The 22,310-nt window shown below is 43.9% G+C and overlaps 1 protein-coding gene across 3 annotated transcripts in view; it reads right to left on the reverse strand.

The window, feature by feature from the left end:
* LOC139411232 (regulator of G protein signaling 3b) overlaps positions 1–22,310 on the reverse strand; it is a 91,877-nt gene that overhangs the window by 16,400 nt on the left and 53,167 nt on the right. For all 3 annotated transcript variants that reach the window (XM_071157246.1, XM_071157247.1, XM_071157245.1), the window contains 5 exons: positions 15,699–15,810; positions 15,135–15,178; positions 9,880–10,002; positions 8,571–9,335; positions 3,197–3,267 (listed from right to left, as the gene is read on the reverse strand). In XM_071157246.1, coding sequence (XP_071013347.1) covers positions 3,197–3,267; positions 8,571–9,335; positions 9,880–10,002; positions 15,135–15,178; positions 15,699–15,810 — 1,115 coding nt within the window. The remainder of the gene's footprint in view (positions 1–3,196; positions 3,268–8,570; positions 9,336–9,879; positions 10,003–15,134; positions 15,179–15,698; positions 15,811–22,310) is intronic.

Raw genomic sequence — 22,310 nt, forward strand, 5'->3', positions numbered from 1 at the left:
AAAACTGCTGCGTAAATTCTCCTAACCTGCTACGAAAAGTCCCTTTTGCTAGTCAGACCTGCCCTGAGAACAGTCTTGGTTTCCACTAATGCAATACAGCTTCGCACTAGCTTGCCTGCTCTTTCTCTTTGCTAATGATGCGAGTGTGTGTTCAATCTTCGCTCTGTCCATACACTTTTTGGCCATGACATGGATTACCCCAGAGGACACTGCTACTCCAGCTGCTATCTCATCATCTGACTATGTGTGCTCTAATAATCTGAGAGCATCTGGTCATCACAGTGGTGGCACAGGGCTACTCATTTTTTCCTTAGTGAAGATTTTCTCTTTATTCCCTCTATCACCTGCCTATCTCCTCATTTGAATTCTATGCAGTCACTGTCACATAACTACAAAACTTGGGTGAGCATCCACACTGTTTATCATTCTACAGTAGGCCTACATCTGTCAATCAACTGGTGGCCCAAATCAAATTATCGCATGGCTAGGCTATCGGGTAGCCTATTGGAATATAATCAAATAACAGGGTTTATTGCAACCATCAATGGCACTAGATTAAATTATTGCCAGCTGATGTCTCGTTTAAACCATCAATACACTCTAAATTCACCCCCACAGTTGATCACAATTGCAACCATTATTGGTTACCTCATTATCGCTCTTTAAAAGATGATGTCGGTGTTGCCATTGAATCAATTTAGCCCTTTTTGATCAGACTAAGGGCCGTACAATAGAAAAAAAGATTTCCTTGTTTACCATGCCAAATCTACTGTGGCAATTTATCCAACACTTTGTATGAATGGAAACTAATGTTTATGTGGCCTATAGATATTATTTTATTTGTTTCCTATTTATCTTATCCAAAAGTGTCTGGTATAGTAATTTCTTATCAAGATTGTGGGTCAAATATCCCGGACTGTCCATATTTGAAACGTGTAACTTAATCAATAAATTAAGGGGAGAGATTGAGTTATTTGTGCCAGATGGGTGTTGGCTGGAATCAAACCCACACGAACACGGTAGGACTATATGTGCACACTGAAGAGAGAATATTACTTGACAGAAAGCCCTGATCCCAATGACTCGACTTCCCCTGCATGGAGAGGAGAACTGCTCATTTTCAGAGATTCACAAGGCTCATTTGAATTTCCTGATACAGCAGGAAGATTCTCTGCGACAAAAGTGATCAAGTTAAGATCCCACATCTGTACCTTCTCTTCCTCTGTGTCCGCTGACAAGGCCACTTTTTATCACTCTACATTTTAAGCTTCTGCCTCCAACCATGTGAAAATCTTCTCCACTTTATCCTCCCTCCTTATTCCTCCACCGCCTCCCTCCTCCCTCTCTGTGGACGACTTTGTTAACCACTTTGAAAAAAAGGTTGACGACATCCACTCGTCATTCACTCATAAACTGGTCCCACTCACACAGAACTACCTTATGGCTTGACCTCTTTCTCCAGATGAAATCCTGTGACTAGTGATGTCCACCGGCCCAACAACCTGCCCACTTTGACCCCATCCCCTCCTCCCATCTCCAGACCATCTCTGGAGACTTTCTCCCATTCCTCACCTCCCTCATCAACTCATCCCTGACCACTGGCTGCGTCCTCTGACTTCAAGAGGGCCAGATTCACTCCCCTCCTCAGGAAACGAACACTCAACCCCGCTGATGTCAAAAACTACAGACCGGTATCCCTTCTTTCCTTTCCAAAACACATGAGTGTGTAGTCTCTGACCAACTCTATCGTTATCTCTCTCAGAATCATCTTCTTGACCCTACCCAGTCAGGCTTCAAGGCGACTCACTAAACTGAGATCGATGCTTTCGAACTGCTTTCGACACCGTGAACCATCAGATCCTCTTTTCCACCCTCTCAGGGTTGGGTGTCTTAGGCTCTGCACAATCCTACCAGGCAGGTCACTCCTACTAGGTGGCGTGGAGAGGATCTGTGTCTGCACCATGTGCTCTCACTACTGGAGTCCCTCGGGGCAAGGGTTCTAGGCCCTTTTCTCTTTTATCTCAAGTCACTCTGCACAGTCAAAACGTCACATGGTCTCTCCTGTCACCAGCCCTCTCATTATCTCAGCCAATCATGGCTAGCGGGAAGGTTAGCACCGACTTTGCTGATAAATACTTTGTTGAGGGAAAATGTGCTTAGTACGATTGTGATGTGTTGTTTTACCTAACTATCTTAAAATGAATGTACTAATTTGAAGTTGCTCTGGATAAGACTAAAATGTAAAATGTTGTGTGTAGAATATCCTAGCCTATTCATTGATCATAGGCCCTGCTTTACTGAAGTTGTGACACATTGCAAGCCAAGACACAGCATTCCATTGCAAGATACATCTTTTGATTGCAGATAGATAGGCCTAGTGCACGGTTCTCACTCTGTCTGCCTGGTGGCCGACCCTCCCATCTCTCTCCGTCCCTCGCTAACTCGCTAGGAAAGTTGCGAGTGTTTGTGTTCTTGGAAGTATGGCAACTATTCAGTCTCTTCTGTTCCAGAAATACTGAATCTTAGGAGTCGATTCCGGCTATCTTGACACTAAAAACGGAAGTCGGCGCCGGGAGTCAATCTCCACCACTACATCATCGTCATTAACAGTTGGAAAATTGCAGAAAATGGCAAGCAAGAGAGGCAAAATCCTGTATGGCAATACTCTGAGAACGAAAGGCAAACTTGGCGAGGGGGAATTGAGGTACAGTAATGGTAGTACTGGTGCAATGTGTAACCATCTGAAAGGGACGCACCGTGACACCCAAACCATTGCTGTGAATTCACGTGGAATTTTATGAAATGTTCTTATAATTTGAATGAAAAACCAACAAAAAATATGCTGTTTAAACATATAAAAATATTTTTGACCTGATGGATCCTGGTCAAAAGAAGGGAATAGGGTTCCATTTGGGATGCAACCAGTGGCATATATAAAAGTAACACAAGTCGGCCACATTGGCTTTAGCTACGGCAGCAGCTAAGAGAACATGAGGTAGCTACTTCTCTGTAGTGACTCGTAAATGTCCTACTGGTAAAATTGTTAGACAATCATGTGTCATAGTGTCATATCTGGGTATATTTGATATGTCCTAGGGACAAAACTCATAGGGACATCATTCATTTTAGTTCTTATATTATGCTGTCAAGACCGCTAGAGATTTTTTTCCAATGTCCACATTTTTTCAGGACTTACAGGTTCATGGATTTCTTCTTTTTCGTGCAGCCATGTTTAAACTCACAGTTACAGTCAGATTCACTGCATACCTTGGAGGAAAGAAAGAAACACAAAGAGAGAGAGTTAGAACATGAGAATGGCAGAGAAAAATAAGGAAGAGAGCAAGTACAGTACCAATCAAACGTTTGGACACACCTCATTCCAGGGTTTCTTCTTTATTTGTACTATGTACTATTGTAGAATAATAGTGAAGACAACAAAACTATGAAATAACACATGGAATCATGTAGTATACAAAAGTGTTAAACAAATCAAAAATATATTTCATATTTGAGATTCTTCAATGTAGCCAGCCACCCTTTGCCTTGATGACAGCTTTGCACACTCTTGGCATTATCTCAACACATATATACATCTTTAAAAAATATATTTTCCTTCATCATTTTCCACTAACCATACCACACATCCCCTAATTCAAGTAAACTAATGAACAGCAACACTTAGGCCTCTACTTTCAGCTTATACATACTATATATATATTTTACGGACACAATCTATTTTACCGTGGCTGTATTTTGTTTGTTTTTAGTCCTCTATCCTCCACATCTCCCATCTATTTTTGGTGTCCATCCAGTTTGATTTCTATTTGCCATATATTTTTAACTGTGCTGTTTCACAAAAGTTCTGTGAACTGTTCAAAAGTTTGGGGTCACTTAGACATTTCCTTGTTTTTGAAAGAAAAACACTTTTTTTTGTCCATTAAATGTGCAAGTAGAGATACTGGGGTGCAAAGGAGCAAGATAAATAAATAAATAAATACAATATGGGGATGAGGTAGGTAGATAGATGGGCTGTTTACAGATGGGCTATGTACAGGTGCAGTGATCTGTGAGCTGCTCTGATAGCTGGTGCTTAAAGCTAGTGAGGGAGATATGAGTCTCCAGCTTCAGTGATTTTTGCAGTTTGTTCCAGTCATTGGCAGCAGAGAACTGGAAGGAAAGGTGACCAAAGGAGGAATTGGCTTTGTGGGTGACCAGTGAGAAATACCTGCTGGAGCGCGTGCTATGAGTGGGTGCTGCTATGGTGACCAGTGAGCTGAGATAAGGCAGGGCTTTATAACCTGTAGCCAGTGGGTTTGGCAACAAGTATGAAGCGAGGGCCAACCAACGAGAGCGTACAGGTCGCAGTGGTGGGTAGTGTATGGGGCTTTGGTGACAAAACGGATGACACTGTGATAGACTGCATCCAATTTGTTGAGTAGAGTGTTGGAGGATATTTTATAGATGACATCGCCGAAGTCGAGGATCGGTAGGATGGTCAGTTTAACGAAGGTATGTTTGGCGGCATGAGTGAAGGATGCTTTGTTACGATATAGGAAACCGATTCTAGATTTAATTTTGGATTGGAGATGCTTAATGTGAGTCTGAAAGGAGAGTTTACAGTCTAACCAGACACCTTGAAGCTCGTCTGAAGGTTAGATAACAGTGTCCAAAGTGGGGCCAGAAGTATACAGAATGGTTGTCACGCTCGTCTTAGTAGGAAGGATCGGAGGACCAATGCGCAGCGTGGTACGTGTTCATGATGATCTTTAATAAACTCAGAACACTAAAACAAAAATAACAAAGAGAATGACACGAAACATCTCCGTCAGGTGCAAAACACACTAAACAGAAAGTATAATCACCCACAACTCAAAGGTGAAACCAGGCTACCTAAGTATGGTTCTCAATCAGGGACAGCTGCCTCTGATTGAGAACCATACCAGGCCAAACACAGAAATCCCAAATTATAGAAAAAAGAACAGACTGCCCATCCCAACTCATGCCCTGACCATACTAAAACAAAGACAAAACAAAGGAACTAAGGTCAGAACGTGACAATGGTGTCGTCTGCGTAGAGGTGGATCAGAGAATCATCAGCAGCAAGAGCAACATCATTGATGTATACAGAGAAGAGAGTCAGCCCGAGAATTGAACCCTGTGGCACCCCCGTAGACTGCCAGAGGTCCGGACAACAGGCCATCCGATTTGACACACTGAACTCTATCTGAGAAGAAGTAGTTGCTATACCAGGAGAGGCGATCATTTGAGAAACCAAGGCTGCCGAGTCTGCCAATAAGAGTGTGGTGATTGACAGAGTCGAAAGCCTTGGCCAGGTCGATGAATACTGCTGCACAGTAATGTATCTTATCAATGGTGGTTATGATGTCGTTTAGGACCTTGAGTGTGGCTGAAATGCACCCATGACCAGCTCTGAAACCGGATTGCATAGCGGAGAAGGTACGGTGGGATTCAAAATGGTCAGTAATCTGTTAACTTGGCTTTCGAAGACCTTAGAAAGACAGGGTAGGATAGATATAGGTCTGTAGCAGTTTGGGTCTAGAGTGTCACCCCCTTTGAAGAGGGGGATGATCGCGGCAGCTTTCCAATCTTTGAGAATCTCAGACGATACGAAAGAGGTTGAACAGGCTAGTGGTAGGGGTTGCAACAATTTGGCTCTTTCAGAACATCAGCTCTCTGGAATTGGGTGAAAGAGAAATGGTGGGGGCTTTGGAGGGTTGCTGTGGAGGGTGCCGGGCTTTTTACCGGGGTAGGGGTAGCCAGGTGTGATGCATGGCCAGCCGTAGAGAAATGCTTATTGAAATGTTCAATTATAGTGGATTTATCAGTGGTAACAGTGTTTCCTAGCCTCAGAGCAGTGGGCAGCTGGTGCTCTTATTCTCCATAGACTTTACAGTGTCCCAGAACCTTTTTTGAGTTTGTACTACAGGATGCAAATTTCTGTTTGAAAAAGCTAGCCTTAGCTTTCCTAACTGCCTGTGTATTCGATGCTAATGCAGAACACCACAGGATGTTTTTGTGCTGGTCAAGAGCAGACAGGTCTGGAGTGAACCAAGGACTATATCTATTCCTATTTCTAAATTTTTGGAATGGGGCATGCTTATTTAAGATGGTGAGGAAGGCACTTTAAAGAATAACCAGGCATCATCTATTGACGGGATGAGATCAATGTCATTCCATGATAAACTGCTTGACATGTTTAATGAACATTTTGCTAAAGCTGGGCATGTATTTGATAATGATCTCCTTCCTAACATCTCAAATGAGGCTGTGAAAAAAACTGTCACATGCCGGCCTATGGTTCATCTATTTAATTTTACGAGCTTTCAGAAGTTGTAAAGGAACTCAAATCTATTGATATTAAGAAAGTGGCTGGCCTAGATGAATTAAACCCTTATTTAGAAAAAAATGGTGCAGAGATCATTGCTGCCCCTCTCACTGACATATTGCATATTTCATTGGTGAGTAATACCATTCCAAAAGTCAGAAAATCAGCCTGTATCACGTCTTTACATAAGGGTGGAGATCTGTCACAGTTGGATAACTATCGTCCCATATCTAAACTGTCTGCACTGGAAAAAGTTTTGGAAAAGAATAAAGGACAAGAAATCACTGTGTTTTCACTTTTTATTGACTTATCGAAGGCCTTCGACACTGTTGGCCATGCCCTGCTGTTTTATAGACTAAAAAAGGTTGGTTTAAGTGTTGATGCATTGGATTGGTTCCAAAATGACCTTTCTGACAGATGACAGTGTATAGCTCAGGAGGGTATTAAATCTGAGTTTCGAAGGCTTACAAACAGAGTTCCCCAGGGCTCAATTTTAGGTCCGATCCATTTTATGCTGTATATAAATTGTATAGGGAAGAATGTTGACTCTCCATCTGTATGCTGATGACAATTATTTATTCTAGCGCTAATATTGAGAAGGCTTTTCAGGACTTACAGTTGGCTTTTGATGTTATTCAAAGGCAGCTTTTCCAATTGAAACTTGTGATTGAAGTTTATGGTATCCTCTTCCCTGAAAGTTAACAGATGGAGTCACTTGCAGATTGATTGATTAAATTGATAGGGTCACTTCCTTTAAGTATCTTGGGATTTGGTTAGATGAAAAGCTGAATTTTAAACAGCACATTGATATCTTCACCAAGAAACTGAATAACAAATCTTGCTTTTCAATGTTAGTCAGAAAGGATCTTGTTTAAAGCACTTTTTTAATCAGTACTGGATTATGGTGATGTTGTCTATATGCAGGCCTTCACCTTCCTGACCAAGGCCCTTCTCCCCCGATTGCTCAGTTTGGCCGGGCGGCCGGCTCAAGGAAGTATCTTGATGGTTCCAAACTTCTTCCATTTATGAATGATGGAGGCCACTGTGTTCTTAGAGACCTTCAATGCTGCAGACATTTTTTGGTACCCTTCCCCAGATCTATGCCTAGACACAACCCTGTCTCAGAGCTCTACGGACAATTCCTTCGACCTCCTGGTTTGGTTTTTGCTCTGACATGCAATGTCAACTGTGGGACAGGGGTGTGCCTTTTCAAATCATGTCCTATTTATTGAATGTACCACATGTGGACTACAATCAAGTTGTCGAAACATCTTAAGGACGATCAATGGAAAGTATTTTTATAAAAACCTCTTTTCACTTTGTCATTATGGGGTATTGTGTGTAGATTGCTGAGGATTTGTATTTATTTAATCCATTATAGAATAAGGCTGTAACGTAACAACATTTGGAAAAAGTCAAGGGGTCTGAATACTTTCCAAAGGCACTGTATATATATTTTTCTCACAATTCCTACCATGGCTATTATTGGGTGTTCCATTATTCGACTCCTCTATAGGAACTTTGTCATATTTAGAATAGCCATAGAGTAGTATTTGTGTCTCGGAACATTTGATTATCAATATACAGTTTATCGACTACAAGAGCTACACATTTCCCTTTTAATCTATTCTCCTTGAAGATTGGGTACAGAACTTTGCGCCGTTCTGCAACTTCCTTCGGGACCAGATCGATCATTCATGCCTATTTTTGTGCCAGTAAGACTTTTACCCAGGCTTTTAACCATTATTTTATCTTTAAAGAAAGCAAATTTGAGCTAGTCTGAATGTCAAGTAAGGCTAATCTCAGAAAGATGTTCTCCTTTTCAAGTTCATTAACGTCCGTTTCAATCTTAAACGGACGTTTAAGCTTGTTTGTTGCATTCTCCATTGTCACAGCTTTTCATCACTCATGTTGAGGCTTGCATTCAACTCCTTTATATCTGTACTGACTAATTCAAGTATGCCCAGTTTGTAATTTATCGATTTTAACAGATCTGTTTTCACCCTTACCATTCCCGGTGGTGAAAAGCTTAAATCGTCTGTGTCCATTACTCTCTGTCAAGTTGCTTGTTTTCGTAATATTTGTCGATACATGATTTGTTTTGTTATCCAGATTGAAGGTTATTGCCCACCAGTATGTGAAGTGTTAATATTTAGTCTAACGTTTTTATCTTGAGGTGAACAGCACCGCCATCTTACTTGCAGTGGTAATTGCAGAGACTTACCTTCCTCCCTGAGAGGAGCATGTAGAGCTGGTGCACCGAGCCTCCATTCCTTGTCAACTCCTTCCTCAGGGTCTTGGGGGAGGGCCGCATCCAGCCGCCCGGTGGGGGAGCGTGGCCTCTGTCCAGGCGGTGGATGGTGCTGTCGGAGATGAAACGTGGCGAGCGCAGCTCCTGCAGCAGACTGCCCTCGCTAAGCGTGCGTCTGTGGAGGACCATAGGCTCGTCACCACCGCTCACGCCCTCACCCCGCTTCCTAAAGGGAGAGCACTCCCCGATGCTCCGACGTTCCAGGCTGTCTTTGTCACAGTCCTCCTCATCCTCTTCTTTTTCTTCTTCCATGGGTTCTGTGTTGAAGGAGCGATCGAGGAAGCGCACGTCTGGGACTGTGAGCGAGGGGGATAGAGGTATGGCACCCATGCACGCTGTCTCTGACGTCTCAGTGGCGCTCTCTCCCTCACCCTGCTGCCTCTCCTCGTCTCCCTCCTCCACTACCTTCTCCCTTTCCTTCCAGATGCCCGTTCTCTCCAGGCTCATACTGTTGCAGGTTTTACCTATGGTACACGGCGGGGGCGTGATGGGCAACTTCTGTCCGAGGTCCTCTGTGCTGCGCACCACCAGGGGGATTAGGTTCGGAATATTGGCTGGCGGGCTGTTCATGCTGTAGGGTTCGGAGGAAGGGCCATGCGAGGAGGGCTCTTCGGTGGCTTGACGGCCCAGATTTAGGATACCGAGCTCACAATGGACATCAGCCATTGGTTCCAACATCTGTCAACACACAGCGGGGCAACTCTCAGCTATTCAATCATTGGTTCATTGCTTTAGCTTTGGAGGCGATCTAGAATGTAGCAAATGTGCCTTTGAAATAACTACATTGCAGTGGGATTGTGCAGAATCCCTGAACTACAAATCACCTCAGATCCAAATAACTACATATGTGATCAAGGTTAACCATTCTTCAACTTGCCTTTCTCAAAAGGATATCCTTTTGTATAATTCTAGCCTCATCTGACAGTGCACAGTGTGACTTTGAATGGACTTGATAAGAAACAAACATATTCACAATCCTATGTTGCTAGCCAAAACTGAGGAGTCAGATATGCAGACAGTAGGGAAATTGCAAAAGTTGAAAAATGTACATAACTTTCCAAAAATGTCCTAGTTTTCCAGAAATCCTGGTTGAAACATTCCTGGAATCAGGAGGGCATAAGCAGGTAATATGGAATTCGACAACCAGAATTTCTGGAATTTTGGGAAAGTTGAAAAGAAGTGGAGGGTGTCCATTTCAATTGGACCCTAGTAGGCAGTGTACCTGATCATGTACAAGTGTATCCCTCTGCTCCAGATGCTTGTCAATGTTCTCCCGCAGGCACTGATGTACCCGCCTCTTCTGCTCCACCGTGTACGCCTCCAGACTGAACAGGCACTCACTCCTCTACAATAGACAACACAGAGAAATAGGGGTCGGATTTACTACTGAGAGTTGAATGCCCGCGGTCTTCAGTAACTCAGCTGTCCTACAACACAATAATCTAGAACCTTAGCTAAACATTTTGAAGCCTTTTTCGAGGAATGACCGCCTTTTTTGAGGTGGTCTATTGTAAACAAGAGCTAGTCCTGAATCGAATGCGACATTCAATGTGTCAAAACAAGGCTTTAATAGACAGTGTAAACATTTTAGTTATATGTATACAGTCACCTCAAAAATGACCACTGATAAAGCAAAAATTACCGTCTAAAATAAATAATAAAAATAGTATTGCCCTTTCAAATAGCCTATTTTCATGGAGGTGGCGTCTAATTGTACATTTGGAAACTTGGTGATCCCAAGATGCAACCAAGTTCTGTAATTCTCCTGTGGCTCTTGGACTTTTCATTGCCTCCCAAACCATCCTTTTCACTGTGCGTGGGGACAAGATATACATTGTTCACAGCTACATAATCTGATTACATTTTTTTTTTTTACAAGCTAAAATATCAGATTACTGATACTTTTGAAAAAATAGATTTCTTCCTGGATTACTTTTAAAGGGCGACTGCACATCCTGATTTGGCTTTGTTTTTCATCAATGCTCATGCGGCCTTAACTGAGGGTGTGGTTTGATGTGGGTGTTTCTTTGCTATTCAATCACAACAAAGAAAGTCAGTGTAGTAGTGAGTAGAGCGCGGTAAACTAAACTAGCTTTGCTATGGAGAAAACAAAGTTTTCAAGTTGAGGACTTCTCCCCTCTGACTTGCCATCTCAAGATGGTCAGCTAATTCAGTTTTATGTGTAGGGGCAGAACGACAGATTTTCGGTTACTGGCCCAGCGCTCTAACCACTAGGCATCTTTTTTGGGGTTAGCCCTCAAATGCTAGCTAGCTAGTTTGCTTGATTATTTAGCAGGCATCTTACGTTCGAGTTGAAACATTGAAAGCAAGCTGGCAACATGCATCAAACCTGTCTTCAGGTTAGCTAACTTCCTCTCACATTACACGTTAGGGAGAGGCATATGTATTTAGCTAGTTAGATCACAGTATCATAGCAGCATAGCCTATTAAATAATGACATGTAGCAGCTAGCTATAAAACAAAACGTAGCTACTTATCAACACCAGTCTCAAGTTTTACCACTGACAGCCCAAGTAGGAGCTGAATTACACAAGAATGAATGTTTCTGGCTCATATCAATGCAATTTAGGCCATTTAAAACCAGAGATTGGCTCTTAAGCGGCAGTAGACCTTTAAATTCAGAAAGGATGTTCGTGAAAAAATACATTGAAACCTTTGTTTTCCCTTCTGACATTCAATTCAGCATTGAAAAAGCATGCCTCATAAACGGAAAGTAACAAAGTAATCAGATTACGTTACTGAGTTTGGGTAATCCAAAAATTACGTTACTGATTGCAATTTTGGACAGGTAACTAGTAACAGTAATGGATGCATTTAGAAAGTAACCTACCCAACCCTGTACACATGCGTCCTTTACCAGGCAAGATTACCATAGCACCAGTGGTTTTAAACTTCTTAATTGTTGTCCTAATAGTGGTAAGTGGTATATTTGATTTCTGTTGTACCCATTGCCTGATTTATGAAAGTCAACAAACATTAGTTTTTTTATTTGTGAGTTTGTTATTTTGATGGAATTTATTCATACTATTTCATCCTTCCACAAAATATAGTCCCGAAAACACATCTAGGGTTGCTACCCAAGCCGGCTGGTCATTTGTTCAATTGGTTCGGTTGCTAGAGACGCGACCCAGTCATTCAGTCTTTTAATAACTTCCCTGAATGGGCTGATGAGACCGTGGCAGTCAGATGGAACAGAGTAAATAGGCATTTTAACGTCATAGATTTAGCCGGTGGTAACTTCTGGAATAGACACCGGCTGGAATGCACTTTTAACCAATCAGCATTCAGGATTAGACCCAATTGAGCACTCTCTCCTGTCTCTCTCTATCCAATAAACATTCAAAGAGATATTTAAAAAGTAGAATGTAAAAGCAGATTCAATTTTGTTTGAATGTATTTCTAAGAATCTTTAGGGATGCCAATCATTTTTGTATATTTTTTACTTGTTAAACAATCTTTCTCTAAGCGATTGTATTAGTATAAAATAATATAATTTCCTACATTTTTTTATCGTACAATATAGCTCAGTATGTCACACCCTGATCTGTTTCACCTGTCCTTGTGATTGTCTCCAGGTGTCGCCCATCATCCCCAGTGTATTTATTCCTGTGTTCTCTGTTTTTTTTGTCAGTTCGTCTTGTTTGTCAAGGCAACCAGCGGTTTGTCTCAGCTCCTGCTTTTCCCCAGTCTCTCTTCTGGCTTTGACCCTTGCCTGTCCTGACTGAGCCCGCCTGCCTGACCACTCTTCCTGCCCCTGACCCTGCCTACCGTCCTGTACCTTTGCCCCTACTCTGGATTCCCGACCTCTGCCTGACCTGTTGTTTGCCTGCCCCTGTTGCTGTAATAAACATTGTTACTTCAACACAGTCTGCATTTGGGTCTTACCTGAAACGTGACTGGCCATGACTGACCCAGCAGACTTGGTCCAGCTCCGCAACGCCATCTCCTCCCAATTCCTCATGCCTCCCAAGCCACCATTGGTAGGCACAAGGAGTTGCTACGCAGTCTGATGGAAAGGTTCCAGGACGTGGCCGAACGTCACAACCTAGTATTGGATGCATTTTGGGGGCAATTCTGTGGTTTGCCTACTAGGTAGAGTACCACGGCGGTAACCTCCCAGCCCCTCGGTAACCCGTCTGGTAGCAGCGCAATCACCCGTATCCCGGGTGAACCCCGCTTACCTCCCCCGGAGCACTAGGATGGAGATTCCAGAACCTGCTGGGGCTTTCTCTCCCAGTACTCCATCGTTTTCGAGCTGCAGCCGCCTTCATTCCACTGGGACGGCTCGAAGATAGCGTACAATATTACGCTGATGTCTGGGGGGCAATCGCCTGGGCCACGGCTGTGTGGGAACAACAATCAGCCACCTGCCTCAGTGTGGAGGTATTCATGGTGGAGGGGAGAAAAGTTTGAGACTCCGGTGTCTGGAAGAGAGGCTGCCCGGAAGTTACTCCAGCTTCAGCAGGACTCCCTCAGTGTGGCAGACTATGAGCTGGATTTCCGCACGCTAGCAGCGGAGGGTGCCTGGAACCCGGAAGCGCTGTTCGATACGTTCCTGCATGGATTATCGGAGGAGGTAAAGGATGAGCTTGGAGCCAGGAACTACCGACTCACTCATCGCTTTGACCATCCGAAACGATGGACGGCTACGGAAACATAGGAGGGAGAAGAGGTCTGATTGCGATCCCAATCGCTCACTCAAGGATCCCACCTTGTATCTGATCAACTCCGGAAGTTCCCGGCGTCTATGCCCCCGAGAGGATCTGAGCTTACCCGAGTTCCTCCAAGAGCCTCCGAAGTCTGCCGATGCCGCTCAGTAGAGCTAGGCTGTCTCCAGCCGAACGCGTACGCAGACTTAACACCCAGAGTTGTCTGTATTACAGTACTGCTGGTCAATTTGTGTCTACCTGTCCCTTCAAGAGACCTAGCTCATTGGTAGGAATGAGTACTCTGGTGGGTCTTAAGGACAATTTTGCTTCTCCCCCTACTCGTCCCCCTCTCCATGCTACACTGAATGTTTGGTAACCAGTCCAAGTCTCTCCAGATACTCATCGACGTGAGGGCTGATATGAGTCTTATGGACGTTACTCTGGCGTCTGAGCTGGGCATCCCTAGTCAACCACTCTCCATTCCCATGAATGTTAAAGTGCTGTACTGGCACTCTATAGGCCGGGTCACCCACCATACCACCCCCATCCACCTACGAGTTTTCGGGGAACCACAGCGAGACGATCCAATTCCTGATAATTAAGTCTCCGCAAGTTCCTGTGGTATTGGGATTCTCTTGGCTCCAGCAATACAATCCCTCGATTGACTGGTCTACTTGTGCCCTCATGGGCTGGAGCCAATTCTGCCACGCTCATTGCCTGAAATCAGCTCTGCCTGCCCCAGGACGTCTTCCTGGGGGCTTGAAAATTGCCCCGACCCCTCTGCCATTCCCGCAGAGTACCAGGACCTCCAGGAGAGGTTCAGTAAGGCCTGGGTCACTTCGCTTCCGCAACACCGACCGACCAGCCTGATGCGCTGGCACACCGCTACAGCCCTGCGGCTACACTCCCTGAAGCCGAGACCACCCCCCTGCTCCAAAATAATTAGCCCCTCTGCTGTTCGTCCTCTGTTGCCCCGTACCTCCGGTATACTTCCTACTTGTCATGTGTCTAGATGTAAACCCATGTCTCACAGCCCTTTGTCTCCTGTTTCCAGGCCCACCTCTCTCCCCTGTCTCATCGACGGCCAACCGGCGTACAGGGTGATACGTCTCCTGAAGGTTCAATCTCGGGGCAGCGGACTGCAGTACCTGGTTGACTGGGAGGGTTATGCCCCGGAGGAGAGGTGCTGGGTCTCCGCTAGGGACATCCTGGACCCAGGCCTCATCTCTTAATTCCAATGCCGACACCCGCTCAACCAGGTGGCGTCCCTAGAGGGGAGGGTACTGTCACGCCCTGCTCTGCTTCACCTGTCCTTGTCTCCACCCCCCCTTCCAGGTGTCACCCATCTTCCCTAATATCCCCTGTGTATTTATTCCTGTGTTCCCTGTTTGTCTGTTGCCAGTTCGTCTTGTTTGTCAAGTCAACCAGCGTTTTTTTTCTCAGCTTCTGCTTTTCCCCAGTCTCTTTTTCTCTTCCTCCTGGTTTGACCCTTGCCTGTCCTGACCCTGAGCCTGCCTGCCTGACCACTCTGCCTGAGCCTGCCTGCCGTACTGTACCTTTACCCACTACTCTGGATTATCGACCCCTGCCTGCCTTGACCTGTCATTTGCCTGCCCCTGTAATGAACATTGTTACTTCAATGCAGTCTACATTTAGGTTTTACCTGAAACATAACAGTATTTGTATTTTGTATGGAAATTTGTCTTCTTGCTTTCTTATTCAAAACCAGACACACATTGTATTGTTGGATTTGTAAATAATAAGTCAAATAATTAAAAAGAAATTACAAAAGTTCATTCATGTTTACCTCTGTCCAGTGGATGATGTACAACCTCAAAACATCAACAGGAACTGTACGGGATGAGAGAAAAAAGACATCTCACACAGCATAGAGAAACGGACAGCAAATCCCACATTCTTAAATAGACATTGTTTATCCTTTGATCGCCTCATCCAAAAATTCATCCTTCATATCACTTCCATCCTCTGACATTTCCAAGTACAGACGAGTAGGGAGGAATTTGATAATTCAGCCCTATAGGACATTCCCACATAGATCCCCCAGCTGATGAGTGCTGCTATGGAGTGTAACAGGAAGGTCAAGGATACACAGCCCCCCCTGTCCTCCCAAACACCCCGTCCATTGTTCGAAGCAGACAAGGCATCAATGGGGCATCAGCTGAGCTCCAGTTCCAAAGTCACTGAGGCCTCCACAGTCCCCAAATCCACCCGGCCCCATCCCTCCAGCACAAAGAGGTCCCATCAGCCAACAAAAACACAACACAGGCGTGTTTGTAAGTGTGTGTGCACTATGTGTATCTATGTCTAACTCGTGTGTGTGTGTGTGGTGTGTGTGTGTGTGCGCACTCACCATCCTGCAGGCGGAGCTGGTGGAGGTACAGGGGGCTCTGCAGCACATTACAGTGGCCTGCCTCATCCTCCCTAGTCAGCAGCATCAGGTCTGTGTAGATGAGCAATGTCACCTTCAGGGGGAGACAGAGGGCAAGGCACTGAGTCACAGAGCGTAGTACACAGAACAAAAATAAACACAGTTACAGTTCATACTAGGAAATCAGTCAATTTAAATAAATTCATTAGGCCCTAATCTATGGATTTCATATGACTGGGAATACAGAGATGCTTCAGTTGGTCACAGATATCTTGAAAAAAGGTAGGGGCGGGGATCAGAACCAGTAATTTGACTCATGCAGGGTGACAGATCTCCTTCGCATAGAGTTGATCAAGATGTTGATTGTGACCTGTGGAATGTTGTCCCACTCTTTTTTTAATGATTGTGCGAAGTTGGATATTGGTCGTACATGTCAATCCAGAGCATCCCAAACATGCTCAATGGGTGACATGTCTGAGTATGAAGGCCATGGAAGAACTGGGTCATTTTCAGCTTCCAGAAATTGTGTATAGATCCTTGCGACATGGGAATTATCATGCTCAAACATGAGGTGATGGGGCAGATGAATGGCACGACAATGAGCCTCAGGATATCGTCACGGTATCACTGTACATTCAAATTGCCATCAATAAAATGCAATTGTGTTCATTGTCCATAGCTTATGCCTGCCCATACCATAACCTCACCGCCACCACAGAACACCTCTGTTCACAACGTTGACATCATTAAACCGCTCACCCACACAATGCCATACTGCCTGGTACATCTGTGCCTACTGAAGATGGTTATGAAGTCTAACTGCAGTCAGGTGAAGGCCCTGGTGAGGACAACGAGCACGCAGATGAGTTTCCCTGAGACAGTTTGACAATTTTTGCAGAAAGTCGATCGGGCAAACCCACAGTTTCATCAGCTGTCCGGGTGGCTGGTCTCAGATGATCCCGCAAGTGAAGAAGCTGGATGTGGACGTCCTAGGCTGGCGTTGTTACACACGGTATGCGGTTGTGATGCTGGTTGGATGTATTGCCAAATACTCTAAAGCAAGGTTGGAGCTGGTATATGTTGGAGAAATTAACATTGAATTCTCTGGCAACGGATCTGTTGGACAGATGCCAATCGCACCCTCCCTCAACTTGAGACATCTGGGGCATTGTGTTGTGTGACAAAACTGCACATTTTAGAGTGGCCTTTTATTGTCCCAAGCACAAGGTGCACCTGTGTAATGATCATGCTATTTAATCAACTTCTTGATATGCCACACCTGTCAGATGGATGGATTATCTTGGCAAACAAGAAATGCTCACTAACAGGGATGTAAACAAATTTGTGCACAAAATGTATTTATTCAATTTTTTGTCTTTGGAATATTTCGGGAATTTTTATTTCAGCTTATGAAACATGGGACCAACACTTTACATGTTGCATTTTATATTTTTGTTCAGTGTATATACAGTCAGCTCCATAATTATCGGCACCCTTGAAAAGATCAGCAAAAAAGACTGTATAAAAGAAATGGTAACACTTTATTTGGAAAGTCCATCCATAATACAAATACTGAGCTATATTATTGTATTCAACAAAGGAATGGATAAATTACATTATTTTATACTAATACAATTGCTCAGACAAAGAGATTTTGTTTAACAAGTAATACAAAATAAAGAAATAGTGGTAAAAAAATATTGGCACCCCTGTTTATAATGAATGCTCTTACACCCTACCCTTGTGATGATAAAACATTTTAGAAAAAGCGTCAGTGTCGTTATGAGATTGGAGAACACATTGGGAGTGATCTTGGCCATTCCTCCATACAGGATCTTTCCAGATCCTTGATATCCTTTGTTTGCTCTTACGGCTGCTGTCCTCTATTCAAACCACAGGTTTTCTATGGTGTTCAAGTCCAGGGACTGAGATGGCCATAGCAAAATGTTGATTTTTGTGGTTAATTAACAATTTTCTTTGTGGATATTGATTAGTACCTGGGGTTATTGTCTTCCTCGAAGACACACTTGTGGCAAAGTGTCATCTTCCTGGCAGAGGCAACCAGGTTTTTGGCTAAAACCTCCTGGAACTTGGTAAAGTTTATGATGTTGTTGACCTTAACAAGGGCCCCAGGACCAGTGGAAGCAAAATAGCCACCACCATATTCTACCGTAGGTATCAGGTACTTTTCTGCATATGCTTCTGGTTTTCAAAGTCAAACCCACCCAGGGCCGTAGCTTCAGTGCCTTCAGAAAATATTCACACATATTTTCCACATTTTGTTGTGTCAGCCTGAATTCAAAACGGATTAAATTGAGATTTTGTGTCACTGGCCTACATACAAAAATGTTGACAAATTAATAAAAAATTAAAAGAAATGTCTTGAGTCAATAAATATTAAACCGTGTTGTTATGGCAAGCCTGAATAAGTCCAGGAGTAAACATTTGCTTAACAACTCACATAATAAGTTGCATGGACTGTGTGTGCAATAATAGTGTTTAACATGATTTCTGAATGACTACCTCATCTCTGTACCCCACACAAACAATTATCTATCATTCGAGCAGTGAATTTCAAACACCGATTCAACCACAAAGACCAGGGAGGTTTTCCAATTCCTCGCAAAGGGCATAAGAATAATGTTCAAATATTGTACAATCCAGATGTGCAAAGCTCTTACAGACTTACCCAGAAAGATTCACAGCTGTAATCACTGCCAAAGTTAATTCTAACAGGGATGTGAATGCTTATGAATTCAGAAATTATTCAGACCCCTTGACTTTTTCAACATTTTGTTACGTTCCAGACGTATTCTGCAATTGATTACATCGTCCCCCCCCCTTATCAATCTACTCATAATAACCCATAATGACAAAGCAAAAAAATATTTTTAGAAATTTGAGCAAATGTATTAAAAACATTTTAACTGAAATATCACATTGACATAAGTCTCAGCAATCACTGCCTTATTGCCTGCGTCCCTAATGGGTCCCCGGTCAAACGCTTCCTTAAACACTAAAGCTAGCAGGCCTTTCTAATAGACCTGGCCCGGGTATCCTGGAAGGACATTGACTTCATTCCGTCAGTAGAGGATGCCTGGTTACTCTTTGAAAGTGCTTTCCTCACCATCTTAAATAAGCATGCCCCGTTCAAAAAATGTAGAAATAAGAACAAATATAGCCCTTGGTTCACTCCAGACTTGACTTCCCTTGACCAGCACAAAAACATCCTGTGGCGTACTGCATTAGCATCGAATAGCCCCCGCGATATGCAACTTTTCTGGGAAGTTAGGAACCAATATACACAGGCACCTGGGAAAGCAAAGACATTTGCATCCTGTAACACAAACGGCAAAAAGTACTGGGACACTGTAAAGTCCATGGAGAATAAGAGCGCCTCCTCCCAGCTGCCCACTGCACTGAGGCTAGGAAACACTCACCATGATAAATCTACGTTAATCGAGAATTTCAATAAGCATTTTTCTATGGTTGGCCATGCTTTCCACCTGGCTACCCCTACCCCGGTCAACAACTCTGCACCCCCCACACCAACTTGCACAAGCCTCCCCATTTCTCCTTCACCCAAATCCAGATAGCTGATGTTCTGAAAGAGCTGCAAAATCTGGACCCCTACAAATCAGCTGGGCTAGACAATCTGGATCCTCGCTCTCTTAAATTATCCTCCGCAATTGTTGCAACCCCTATTACTAGACTGTTCAACCTCTCTTTTGTATTGTCTGAGATCCCTAAAGATTGGAAAGCTGCCACGGTCACCCCCATCTTCAAAGGGGGAGACACTCTAGACCCAAACTGTTACAGACCTATATCTATCCTACCCTGCCTTTCTAAAGTCTTCGGAAGCCAAGTTAACAAACAGATCACCGACCATTTCGAATCCCACCGTAACTTCTCCGCTATGCAATCTGGTTTCCGAGCTGGTCATGGGGGCACCTCTGCCACGCTCAAGGTCCTAAATTATATCATAACCGCCATCGATAAGAGACAATACTGTGCATTCTTCTTCATCGACTTGGCCAAGGCTTTCAACTCTGTCAATCACCGCATTCTTATCGGCAGACTCAACAGCCTTGGTTTCTCAAGTGACTGCCTAGCCTGGTTCACCAACTACTTCTCAGATAGAGTTCAGTGTGTCAAATTGGAGGGCCGGTTGTCCGGACCTCTGGCAGTCTTTTAACAAACCTCCAGACGAGCTTCAATGCCATTCAGCACTCCTTCCGTGGCCTCCAACTGCTCTTAAATGCAAGTAAAACTAAATGCATGCTCTTCAACCGATCGCTGCCCGCACCCGCCCGCCCATCTAGCATCACTACTCTGGACGGTTCTGACTTAGAATATGTCGACATCTACAAATACATAGGTGTCTGGTTAGACTGTAAACTCTCCTTCCAGACTCACATTAAGCATCTCCAATCCAAAATTAAATGTAGAATCGGCTTCCTATTTCGCAACAAAGCATCCTTCACTCATGGTGCCAAACATACCCTCGTAAAACTGACTATCCTACCGATCCTGGACTTCGGCGATGTCATCTATAAAATAGCCTCCAACACTCTACTCAGGAAATTGGATGTAGTCTGTCACAGTGCCATCCGTTTCATTACCAAAACCCCATATACTACCCACCACTGCGACCTGTAAGCTCTCGTTGGCTGGCCCTCACTTCATATTCGTCGCCAAACCCACTGGCTCCAGGTCATAAGTATTTTCGAGGTAAAGCCCCACCTTATCTCAGCTCACTGGTCACCATAGCAGCACCCACCTATAGCATGCGCTCCAGCAGGTATATTTCACTGGTCATCCCCAAAGCCAACTCCTACTTTGGCTGCCTTTCCTTCCAGTTCTCTGCTGCCAATGACTGAAACGAATTGCACAAATCACTGAAGCTGGAGTCTTGTCTCCCACACTAACTTTAAGGATCAGCCGTCAGAGCAGCTTACCGATCATTGCACCTGTACACCGCCATCTGTAAATAGCCCACCCAGCTACCTCATCCCCATATTGTTATTTGGCCCATTTATTGCCTTACCTACCTAATCTTACTACATTTGCACACACTGTATATAGATTTTTCTATGGTGTTATTTACTGTACATTTATTTATCCCATGTGTAACTCTGTTGTTGTTTGTGTCGCACTGCTTTGCTTTATCTTGGCCAGGTCGCAGTTGTAAATGAGAACTTGTTCTCAACTGGCCTACCTGGTTAAATACAGTTGAAATAAATAAAATAACATAAATAAATGAAAAAGTATTCAGACCCTTTACTCAGTACTTTGTTAAAGCACCTTTGTCAGCGATTAAAGCCTAGAGTCTTCTTGGGTATGATGCTACAAGCTTGGCACACCTGTATTTCTCCCATTCTTTTCTGCAGATCCTCTCAAGCTCTGTCAGGTTGAAAGGGGATCATCGCTGCACAGCTATTTTCAGGTCTATCCAGAGATGTTCGATCGGGTTCAAGTCCGCGATCTGGCTGAGCCACTCAAGGACATTTAGAGACTTATGAGCGCTCTGGAGCATGATTTCATCAAAGATCTCTCTGTACTTTGCTTTGTTCATTTTTTCATTAAAACCTGACTAGTCTCCCAGTCCCTACCGCTAAAAAACATCCCCACAGCATTATGCTGCTAACACCATGCTTCACCGTAGGGATGGTGCCAGGTTTCCTCCAGATGTGACGCTTGGCAGTCAGGCCAAAATGTTAAATCTTGGTTTCATCAGACCAGATAATCTTGTTTCTTAGAGTCTTTAGGTGAATTTTGGCACACTCCAATCGGGCTGCCATAAGCCTTTTACTGACCAGTGTACACTCAACCATAAAGACCTGATTGGTGAGGTGCTGCAGAGATGGTTGTCCTTCTGGAAGGTTCTCCCATCTCCACAAATTAACTCGGGAGCACTGTAATAGTGACCATCGAGTTCTTGGTCACCTCCCTGAACAAGGCCCTTCTCCCCCGATTGCTCAGTTTGACCGGGTGGCCAACTCTAGGAAGAGTCTTGGTGGTTCCAAACTTCTTCCATTTAGGAATGATGGCGGCCACGATGTTCTTGGCGACCTTCAATGCTGCAGACATTTGTTGTACCCTTCTCCAGGTCTGTGCCTTGACACAATCCTGTCTCGGAGCTCTACGGATAATTCTTCAACATCATGGCTTGGTTTTTGCTCGGACATGCACTGTCAACTGTTACTGTGGAACCTTCTATAGACAGGTGTGTGTCTTTCTGTTACGGTTTTCTTCTGATGAAGGAGAGGAGTACCAAAATGCAGCGTGGTTATTTTGATTCATGTTTAATAAAATAATAAACACGAACAATACAAAACAAGAACCGTGACGTGAAAACCTAAACAGCCTTATCTGGTGCAAACTAACACAGAGACAGAAACAATCATCCACGAAACACTCAAAGAATATGGCTGCCTAAATATGGTTCCCAATCAGAGACAACGATAAACACCTGCCTCTGATTGAGAACCACTTCAGGCAACCATAGACTTTTCTAGACCCCACTATACCACAATCCCAATACCTACAAAAAAAATACAAGACAAAACACACCACATAATTAACCCATGTTAA

Source organism: Oncorhynchus clarkii, chromosome 6 (genome assembly GCF_045791955.1).
Source record: "Oncorhynchus clarkii lewisi isolate Uvic-CL-2024 chromosome 6, UVic_Ocla_1.0, whole genome shotgun sequence".
NCBI lineage: Eukaryota > Metazoa > Chordata > Actinopteri > Salmoniformes > Salmonidae > Oncorhynchus > Oncorhynchus clarkii.